The 11267-nt window shown below is 39.5% G+C and overlaps 1 protein-coding gene across 2 annotated transcripts in view; it reads left to right on the top strand.

The window, feature by feature from the left end:
* IARS2 (isoleucyl-tRNA synthetase 2, mitochondrial) overlaps positions 1 to 11267 on the top strand; it is a 35490-nt gene that overhangs the window by 14714 nt on the left and 9509 nt on the right. For both annotated transcript variants that reach the window (XM_048497507.1, XM_048497593.1), the window contains exons 13-14: positions 6511 to 6613; positions 7035 to 7128. In XM_048497507.1, the coding sequence (XP_048353464.1) occupies positions 6511 to 6613; positions 7035 to 7128 (197 nt within the window). The remainder of the gene's footprint in view (positions 1 to 6510; positions 6614 to 7034; positions 7129 to 11267) is intronic.

Below are 11267 nucleotides of genomic sequence, written 5' to 3' on the forward strand. Positions count from 1 at the left end.
GTAGCGAAGACTCTCCTGGTGTCTCCTGGCTAATCATGTCTCTTGTAAGACTCAGTGGTCAACTAAATTTCAGCCAGAACTGAGCTTTGCACGATCGGAAATTTTAGGGAATAGCAAACTGGTGTTGTTTAATAGAGTTGGGTTCTGATGTATAGAATTAATCTGATCAAAATTTGCCATCAAAATTTGTTTTGCATTTATTCTCAGATTGCCAGTAATCAATAAGGTTGGTTGATATCTGTTTTTATTTTCCTTCGTTTAAAAACTTTTAGGACTCTAATTGGATTCATATTTTTGGTAAAGGAGGATTGAAGTTCCTTTTATTGAGCAAGCTTTTTTGTGCTTTGGTTTGATCTGTTATTTAGAATGTTAAAGCATGATTGGGAGGTGGGGGGAAAGGAATAAGCCTGACAAGAAAAGAACAATATACACACTATAGGAAAGAGGCGTTTTCATGTGTTCTTGTGCTGCTGTTTTTTTTAATCTTGCCAGTTTGCTTATGTGAACTGTCAGTGTTCTGATTTGATAGACGTTCAGCTTTATTGTCCTCTGCATGACAACTTAGAATGTTTATACTCAGTTCAAATGGATGTTTTCTTTAGAGCACATGTAGGCCGAAGGTAAATTGTGATCCACTGCTAGACTGATTCCACGAACCACTAAGTGCCTGCTGGGATTGTAGCAATTTTTCCAGCACTAGGTGTCTGCTCAAAATCACAGAAGGAAGTTTAGCTCATACGGTTTTAAGGAAATGCGTGTATGCCGTTTTCCTTAATAAATTAAAAATACATTTGTGATCTCAGAGATTCTAGTAGCACGTGTGTGTATGACACCCACATTCTAATCACTGATAATGGAAGCTTATTATCAGTTGCATTGAGTTCTTTCACAAGGCCAAGCAAATCCTGACGGGCTTAGTTTGTATGTAGCTCAGGAAGCAATTTGTAGGATTGTATGTGCCCTCTCTTCTGGCTTCCCCTCCCATGCCCAGATTCCACCAGTGTATGTTGTAATTCTACTTCAGATGATTACGACTATGTATTGGAAATCTTATGCGTTAGCCTGTAACACCAAACTCCAGTACAGCCAGTGTGGTGTAGTGGTTAGAGCATTGAACTAGGATCTGGGAGAACCCAGGTTTGAATCCCTGCTCTGCCATATACATTTACTGCATGTAGAAAGCATGGTTTACAGTACCAAACTCTGTTGGGTAAACATTAGTAACTGTTAACCATGTATTCTATGACCTGTCTTGAAAATACAGAAATATGTCTTGATAAACCGGTGTGGTATGGTAATTAGAGTGTTGGACTAGAACCTGAAAGAAGCTCATTGGTTGACATCTGGAGTGCCACAGGTTCGCCACCACTGTTTTAGTTATTTTATAGAGGTAAAAACAGTATCTATTGCTGTTTGTTTTAAAAGACAGGTTTTTTAAAAGACAGTTTGCTCACAAGAAACAACAAAAAAGCACTTTAATATTTCTGTCAGAAAATAGAATTTATAGATCTGTTTATTTATTTATATTTTGCATTTATATCCTGCCAATCTCCCGAAGGACTCGAGGTGGCTTTACAATCAATATATGGTAAAAACATATAAAAACAGGTACAGAATTACAACATACAAGATATAAATGCTAAAACCAGTTTAAAACAAGTTAATTTCAAGATAGTATAAAAAAATCCTAAACAATATAAGGTAACAGGCATGCATGTCATATCCCAAGTGAGGATCAAGAACGATATCAAAAAGGGTTCCTGGCCAGCCCAACTGTGAAAGCCCGGTGGAATAACTCTGTTTTACAGACCCTGCGAAACTAAACCTGATTCCGCAAGGCCCAGATGTCCTTGGGGAGTGCATTCCACCAGGTCTGGGCCAGGGCTGTAAAAGCCCTGGCCCATGTTGATGCCATTGACAAATCCCCCTTGGAGGGGCCTTTAAGGACAATAAAATGAAAATGTTGCATAAGCATTAAGAACATTGATGTAGAACAATTCTTATTTTTATCATAAGCCCAAGTACAGATCCAAAGTTGTCATGGTTCTGTCACAGCCTTAAGCTAGGGGAAGTTTATGGGAAACCATTTCAAGTAAATTAGAAGCTTCATGTTAGTTTTCAATACAAGAGTGGATTCCTAGCACTACTGAAGAGTGATATGAAAGAGCTTTACGTATCTTTAAATGGATTTGTTCCTTGAGTCTGAACTATAGTCATCCACTTGGCATACTGATTAATTTTTCCCCAGCATTGTCGTCTGTATAACTTGCCGACTGGTGAAAGTATGCAGTGTATTGGCCTACAGAAATGACAGGCAGACTTAAAAAGCACAGTCTGTCAAATCATAGGTCATTACCCTGGACCTCAGGTTTGAGCAGAAACATGGATGGATCTTGTGTCCCTTTGCTGCTTTTTCTGTGGAGCATGTAGTATTTAAATACGCTTGCACAATACAAAGAAAATACATTGGAAGGAAAAACAGTATTTTCCCTAGAGCACATGTATATAATAGATATAACTGGAATAGCAATTTTGGCTGATCGTGGTTCTCCGCTGTAAACTCTGTCCTGATGGGGAGATGTTCTTCAGTCAGTATCTACCCCAGTTTGTTCAGTGGCCTTCAAAAGTAACAGCACCTCCACTGGAAATTTGTCTAGTCCACATGGAGTTGCTGTTACACTTGACAACACTTTTAAACGGCATCTGTTTCCTGTCCACCATCTTGTCCATGAGCGCTCCTATTGCAGCTAGTTTGAAATACAAAAGTTATTTTCTCCTAGGCAAGTCTCAGTAAGCAAAGTTGCAGGTGAAGAGATAGTATTCTTGTTTGGGACGATTTCTTGCATAAACCATAATTTTTTTACTTTTTTAACCTGAAACCCAGACATTAATATTTAGTCTCTTTCCACCCACCCATTCTAATTTATATTCAATGCTATATGTTTGTCACTATGAATCTGATGACTGACTGAACCCTCAAGCACAGGACTGAAAGGTTGGAGCAGAAGCAGCAGGTACTGGTAGTTCACTGTGGACTTAAAGATAAGCAGATTTACTAAGGCCCCTTCCGCACACGCAAAATAATGCGTTTTCAAATCACTTTCACAACTGTTTGCAAGTGGATTTTGCTATTCCGCACAGCTTCAAAGAGCACTGAAAGCAGTTTGAAAGTGCATTATTCTGCATGTGCGGAATGAGCCCCTATGATTATAGACTGGGATGTACTCTTCTGAAAAAGTACTTCTTTGCTTTGGGGGATTTTCTGATTGGGGCACTGAAATTTCTCCTTCTAATCAAAAGAGCCTGTAAACTTTCAGAGAAATGAAAATTATTGATGAAAAACTGAACCTTTGATAGTGACTGCTGACTGTTTTAAGGACTGATATGTTATATTAGATAAAAATATTTCTTAAAAGTATCAGTGGATTCACAGTTTTTGTTTATCGAACTGTGAGATCGCAGGTGTACTTTTTCTACGTATAGAAGTAGCAGCAGCAGCCATTGCTGGTCTTGCTTAAATTTAATGCAGTCAAAAATTGAGAACCAGAATGTTCAGCGACCAGGACCCGTGGTATACAAAAGAAATGCATGTATTATATACTAAATGAAAAACATGCATATTTGCAGTTTGGTTTTTCATGTCAAATACAAGATATTAATCAATGTATTGAAATGAAGAGATTAGAAATGCATGCTGGTTCACAAACCCAGTTAATCAAAGTTTGCAGTTTAAGTAAATGAATTCCATTTAAATATTTTTTCAAGTGCTCCAGTTATTTTTTGTTAATTACTCAATCTTAGTGTTAAAGGATTGATTTGTATGTGTGGTTTTACTGCTAGTTACCCTACATAATTTAGCAAAGGACTGGATGCACCTAGCTTTTTCAGTGTCTCATCCAATTTTCCTTCTTCCTATATCCCTAGGCAAAATAGCTTTTGAACATGCATAGCCTTTTTTGGGTACTCAACAGGAAACCTTTTTTTAACATTCCCAAAAACTGATTGGATCCAACCCAGCCTTCATGATAGTGATTTTTTGTTAGCTGAAACGTCTTAAATTCCCTAAACTTCTAAAATACCTCTGCTTAAATATATTGAAAGGTTATCTTAAGTAAAAAAGAAGTTACCTGGCATTTCTCATTGTTGAATGCAAGGAAGCAATAGCGACCAACTGTTTCTTTCCCCTCCTGGAAAACTTCTCAGTGCTGCTTAATTTCCCACTAAATAAGCATTTGGCGTAATCAGTATCAGAGTTCAAAATGATTGGTTGGCGTCATGGTAGCGTGCGTTGCCTGGTGGATTTTTGTGGGTAGGGTGACACGTAATGCAAGTTCTATTCGATATGGCACATGAATACAGGGCAAAGTTTTACAACAGGTTTGCTTATTGCTTACTCTGTGAATTATGATTTTCAAACTGAAGCTTGTCATTTGTAGAGTGATAAGTAGTTATTTGAGCAAGGTGTTGGGCTGGCACACTGAATGTACACTGTGGAGAGAACTTTCACCTTGGGATGAATTGAGAAAAATACTTCTGGCATTCATAATCATATTGCAGAAACTTATAGGAGGGTTTCCAAGAGGAACTAAACTGGAACATACTCCAGTTTTGAGAAATATTGTGAAAGTATAGACTACCATTTGTTTCTTAGAAGCCAAATAATGTACAACTATGATTGCCAAATTATTAATTTTTAAAAACTTTGTATAGCTTGCCTAACCACATAACCATTCTGAGCATGTGTAATTTAAACCTTTCTTTTAAAATATAGTAATTTTCCTGCCTTCTTGTCTAGAAGAAAATTGTAATGGGCAAATGTTAATTTACAAACCTGCATATAAAACCAAAGATGGTTACCAGTTGTAGATTTGTTGAAAAACTATTAATAATGATTATATCCTATGGCCAAACTAGCTGTAACTCCCTGTGTGTGTGTTTTGCTAGCTTTCAACAGTTGATCCAATGGTAGAGTGAAACAGATAATCTAATCTTAGCATGTGTGTTAAATTGCTGTTGGCCTTCAGGTTTCTTAGGGAATCTGATATTGACATGGTATCGTTGTCACGTATCTATTTATTTGTACTGCTGAAGTCCAATATCTAGTGAGCCAGCCACCTTCGCCTGTTGCAGCAAAATCAAAAAGGGTCTTGTGGCACCTAAAAAATTCATAAAAGGATAAGCAATTCCTGCACTTCATCAGATGTAGTATGTTGGGCCAATGTATCTCTTAATAAAAGTTATGCTCAAATGCCTCTTAAAATGACTGCATAGTGGCAGGTAGCACACAGTGGCAGAACTGCTCCCCCCCCCCCACTGCCTTAGTAAGGATTGCAAAGAAAACCAAGATTCTTTTGAATTGAGAAAGGAAGCTTCCGTCCCTTTCCCAGGCTTTCATCTGCAAGTATGAAATCTAGTGAAAGCTTTAGGAGTGGCCCAGATTTAGCAGTCGCCATCTTCAGAAAAAGACTGTATTTCACAAGGTTTGAAAAGGCACTGCAGGAATGGGCCACATTAAAATGGCAGCTGCTACATGGATGCAATTGAGGGTCCCTTACAATGGAAAATCAAATTGATTCCTCTGTTGGCCCTCTCAACTTGGCCTGTGCAAACTCATGCCACTGATTAAGCCATTTCTGCAGCAAGAAACTGTGGAGTGGATTCTAAACTGCTGCAAATGAAAGAAGTTTGCTGAAGAAGTTTTGCCGCCTTCCAGATACCCTTTCCTCTTGAATGTCAGAATCTCAAGAGGTTCTAAACTGAGTTGGTTTTAAAATGTGGTGTCAAAAGTCATAAATCAACCAGCATATGAAAAAAATCAAAACGTTACACTGGGTGTAAGCGTAAAAACAAACAGCAGCAGCAACAAAAAGGTTTCAAGTGTTTTAATAAACCATCTGTTGCTTTTCTATTATCACCATCTGCTGTCAACTTTTCTTTATTCTTGATACTGTTGGATAGAACCTGCCTGTCTTGTAAATCTTCTTCCGTGGCTGGTGCCAAATGTGGGATATTAGTGTAGGAATCCATTGGCTAACACAGAGAGAAAAGGAGTTTAAATAATTCTGGTATTATTCATATTGGTTTTCAGGAGTCTCCTTTTGAGGAAATGTAAGAGTTTTTGCAACTGCATTTAACATCTGTGAATTGTCAGCAATTTTCATTGTTTTGTATCTTGTACAGATAGGGTTTTTTTGTTTGCAATCTAACTCTGTTGCATTGTTGATATGTATTATACTATTAGTTTATTAGCCTCTAATTTCATAATCCAGATTTATCCACTGATGTACATTTTATACTGTTGTTGCAATATTTTAATTCCGTAATCCCCCTTGAGTCTCAGTGAAAGAGGGGTACTAGAAGTAAGTAAGTAAATATATACTGGGCCATTTTTATTTACATGATACATTCATATAACCCTTGCCTCACATTTATAACCTGCTTTAAGTTATGTTGAAGAAGAGATAATAGTAATCTCCTGACCTGTTGAAAACTTCTTCATGTCTTTCACAGAGAAATTGTTGAGAATGTGATTAAAACCGTGGAGCAACATGGCAGTGATGCTTGGTGGACTCTTCCTGTGGAGCAGCTTCTTCCCAGGGAAGCTTTGGCAAAGGTAATTTTGGAGGTGTTCTGTGAAGACCAGGTTTGTACATGGAGTCACTCGTGTTAAAATTTGATCCAGAATTCACTAATTTGATTCAGGTCCCCTCTGTAGCAGTTGACTGGGTTCATTATGCAGAAGGGTGAGGTTGCTTGGATCTGAGCTAGCCTAGGTTCCTGCACCAGAAACCATCACCTTGTGAAAGGGTTATTAGTAAGTTGGCTAAAGCAATCTATTCAAGATAGGCATGGCAAACTGATCGATCTCTTTAAAAGTGATCAGAAGATTGTGTTGTAACTGATTCTTTGTGAATTTAAATGTAAAAAACATAAAGGGTAAAAATGGAAGAGCACACATCTGTGTACATACTCTGACTTGCTGAGTGTTCTGTCATTTTTCTTATTTGGCACTCTTCTACCCATTTTTGAATCAGGCTGGTGCCCATAGTATCCAAGACTATGAACCAGGGCAGGATGTCCTAGATATCTGGTTTGACAGTGGAACTTCCTGGGCTCATGTTTTAGAAGGTGAGTTCTAATTTAGCTGTGCCTTGAATCATGCTGTGGGTCGTTTTAGCTATCAGGGGATGCAACATTAGTCTCTAGGAATGAGGTGGGCTAAGCTGATAAGTGACTTCATTGCATTGCAAAACAATGACATGAATCTTATAGAGCACACATATGAAAGATGACTGATTATGTCGTTCTGTGGTTCATTCCTATTCTCCCACTTTCTGCAGCAGTCTCCAGGGACCTCACAACTGGCGCTGGATATGGCAGATGTTAAGTAAGCTAAGAATAGCTCAGTGAGCTGTAGTAAGAAGGGGGAACCATGTTAAATTGTTTTCCCCTTTCATCAGCAGTGTTCCTCTGCCAGTGATGAGTCGCTCAGACCATGTATTTGTTGTTGTTCATGCAAGCCTCACAGCTCCAGCATTAGTGGTTTAGGAATCTCTCTCTTTGTTCTCTATGTTTGTCTTAAAAAGTTAATCCATAAAAAGATTTCTCACAAATAGTAGGTTCCTTGTAGATTAGGTCACTCATTTGTCAAGTAGGTCACTATGTCTCCAGTTGTGTGCTTCAAGTATGAAAGTTTTGGAATATTTGTGGAAGTAGCTTCAGTGCAGTGGAAAAGCAATCCATGTCTGTTGTAGTGTTCAGAATAGTGAAAGAGAAGTTCAGTGGTAGGTTTTGTTGTGTGCTTCAAGTATGAAAGTTTTGGAATATTTGTGGAAGTAGCTTCAGTGCAGTGGAAAAGCAATCCATGTCTGTTGTAGTGTTCAGAATAGTGAAAGAGAAGTTCAGTGGTAGGTTTTGTTTGTGTGTAGGACTCTTGTCCAGGGCATCAAGTGCTTTTGAACTTTAAACCTGGAATACACAAACCTCTGATAGTGATCTCATACAATTGTAAAGCATATTGGCCCAGGGATTTTATTTCCTGGCAACACAGGGTAGAAATGGTATCATCAGCAAACAGTGGGTTTATCTAAGAGTTCTTTGCACCTTGCCATGAAATGGTTCAGTTAAATGATAATGAATTTTGCAGAGCTGATCTGCGGTTGTAAAATCGGTACAGAATTCATTGAGAAAGTTTCACTTCTGTCTGTTCTGTTCGAGAGAATGTTTTTACCACTGGAGTTCATAATCACAAGTTGTTGCTCTGACATAGTATTTCCCTTGAACGTATTTTGAGTGCGCACTAATCCAGAAGTTATATGTCACCTTCTTAAAATACATGCCAGCTGAGCCCAAATTGGGAATTCTTCTAGTCCATAAACATGTGCCAGGTTTGCAGTTTCTCTACATTCTTTGAAGTTCCAAGCAGTTTCAGAATGGTGGTGAATTTTATCACATGGTTAGAGGCTTCAAATAGCTGTCTGTCCATATGGCTGCAGTAGTCATTTGAGAAGTTTTCATGGGCGTTAGCATGTCTTAAAATTGTCTGAATACCCTTTTTACTATTATATAACACAGCACAAAGACGAAAAGAAGAAGCTACCCATTCTAAAAATCAGAGAAACAGTTTATCATATATACCTTTCAAGAAATTGTGTTTCTACTCCCACAACAGCATCACTATTTGTAGCAAAGAAGAATGGCCATCTTTAGCACAGTAAAAACCTCATTCAAAATGTTCCTTGATGATCAGAGGTGTCCACGCTGTTGCTGACAAAAATAGAGGCTGGAATCATGTTCAGTTGTAATTTTTAAAATACTAGTAAGTGCAGGGTTAAGGTGTTTGCTCATCTACATGACTGGGACTAACAGGGCTAGTGGCTGTGAGGACCTCAGGGTGCTGAAAGACTCAGCGAATAAGGTGGTACACCAGCTGCCTTAATTTGGCGCCTGCCAGTTTAGCATGACCTGTCCAGTTGTGGGCTCTTGAAAGTGTACTTGCATTTATCTGTGTTGCCTTAATTCACCTTTGCTTCAGGGTACCTCAAAAAGCCTATGCCTGTAACTAGTAGCTCTGCTGTTCTTTCCACCTTGAAGCGTGGCACTGTCTCCAACAAAGAGCATTGCATGGCTGACTTGAAGTATTTCCGAGGTTCCTGCCTCACTTGCGCTGTTGAAATTATATCCCTGTAGTTTTCCTGGGCGTGTTGAAACTGATGGTGACCAGACTCCCTAGGTTGTAGCTCGGCTTGACATTAGGCACATTCTACATTGTTCTGGCTAGACAAAGTGGACATGTGGTCTGGGTCCATGCTTGCCAGTATCTGCTGAAGAGGTTCCCATCAGCGTACATGTCCCCCGATGACATTTTTAAGGGTCCATGTTGTTCAAATTCTTGCCAAACATACCTTCCATCTCCTAACTCAGTCTGCCCTTCAGTTCTGGGTGGAGACATGAGAGAGGTTAATAAATGGTTGGCTGTCTCTTTAAAACCCTCAGAATTAATGAGCCCTGAATGCCCTCAGAAGAGTGTTGCATATGAACTGAGTGAAAATTGAGCGTCATGCTAGATGTGATTCACATTCACACATAAAGAAGAGAGGTTGACTCAGAAAGAGGTGTGCAAGTAAAGGGGGCTGAACCCATCTCCCTGGCTCGCCTTGCTACCCTCTCTTGCTTGCAGTGCTCTTTTCAGCTCTACCCCAGTACTGGTAGTTAACCAAATTTGGAAATAAATACTTTCAGAAACAGACTGTTACAAGGTGAGGCAAGGGAGTGTTTAGCTCCTTTTACCTGCATGTTTTTTTTCCATGTAAAAAATTGCCATGCACACTTCATATGTGTACAGGACTGGTCCATGAATAAATATACAAGACTGCCACATTTCACCCATTCAAGATGATGGTTCAAACCCCATTCTAGCATTTGGCACAGTGAGGCCTCAAGGAAACTGATATACATTTCTCATATCTTTTCTATGAGATCACTAGACAATGGGCTACATAATTTGCCCTTTAATGTGGGCTGAAGTGTTCTGTGACTAGGAATAACTCATGCTTGTATTCCATATCCCTTATGCAAAAGGATTTGCCAAGCCTTTACTGAAAGATGCATCAAAAACAGGACACCAGGTAGCGGCTGTAAGAACTCCAGCCTGCAGCAGCATAATTCCCTGGGGAGCTTTTCCTCTAATGTTTAACTAAATGAATGGGATCGTTTTATAACAAGCCTATCTTGTTGAGTTTTTGTGCTGACAGGGCATAGTCAAGAAAAGGCCTGGATAATTGTGGTTGCCATTAAAGTCCAGGATGTTTAATCTGTAGGTTAAAGTCCCTTATGATCAAAGATACTGATCTTAAAATGAAGGATGATCATTAAGTCCTAAAGACCTGTGCCCTCTGAACTGTAAATAATAACCATAATCAGAGCTTCTTAGCTTTGAAGCGTGTATGCTGCGGGAAGATTTGCTGAATGGGCAGGAGGGACAGGGAAGAGGGGCATAGCTGTCTGAATCAGACTCCTGAGCTGCATTCATATGTCACATTTGTAACCAGAAGTAAAACTAGGCTGTGCCTCAACTCTCAACTAGGCTGTGCCTTGCAATACTCTCATGTGCACTCAGCCTTCCTCCCCATCTCTTTACCTCTTGCATGAAAGAGCCCAGGGAGGAATTCATTCTTGGGTCCTGCTCTCTCCTTCCTCTTGCCCACTGGGATCCTCCACTGCAGAGTTTGCTCCTTTAGTTCTAGATGCTTTCTGTTCATGCAAGAGACGGCATCTTGCATGAGAAGAAAGCACCAGATATTGGAGAAACACACATTGCAATGGAGGACTCTGCCATACTAATGGAAGGGAATGGAATGGAAGGGTAGTGGTTACCAAGATGGACAGATGTAGGTTCATTGGTTATTCAGTTAGCCCCCACCCCCACATTCTAGACCAGAGTTTTTAATCCAGTTAAAGGCTGTTTGCTTTTTTATTGAAAGCTTGCGATTCTCAGCTGCTCCTCTCTAATCCAGACCTTTTGTGCACGTTGAGCTTTCACATGTGCAAGGTCTGTATGTTCCCTTCAGTGTCAGGGCAGTTCCATAATAGGAGTAGATGCACAAACGCAGCTGTCCCCACTTTTGAGAGGAGGAGGTAAGATCTGACGCAAAACCTACCCATGTGAATAGGGCTTTCTCTGAGGTAGCAGCCAGATGTTGGTACTCACTTTCCAGTTTTATTTGACAATCTGGCAGCATTTCAATGACAACTAAAGTTGTTTTGGT

Source organism: Sphaerodactylus townsendi, linkage group LG01 (assembly GCF_021028975.2).
Source record: "Sphaerodactylus townsendi isolate TG3544 linkage group LG01, MPM_Stown_v2.3, whole genome shotgun sequence".
NCBI lineage: Eukaryota > Metazoa > Chordata > Lepidosauria > Squamata > Sphaerodactylidae > Sphaerodactylus > Sphaerodactylus townsendi.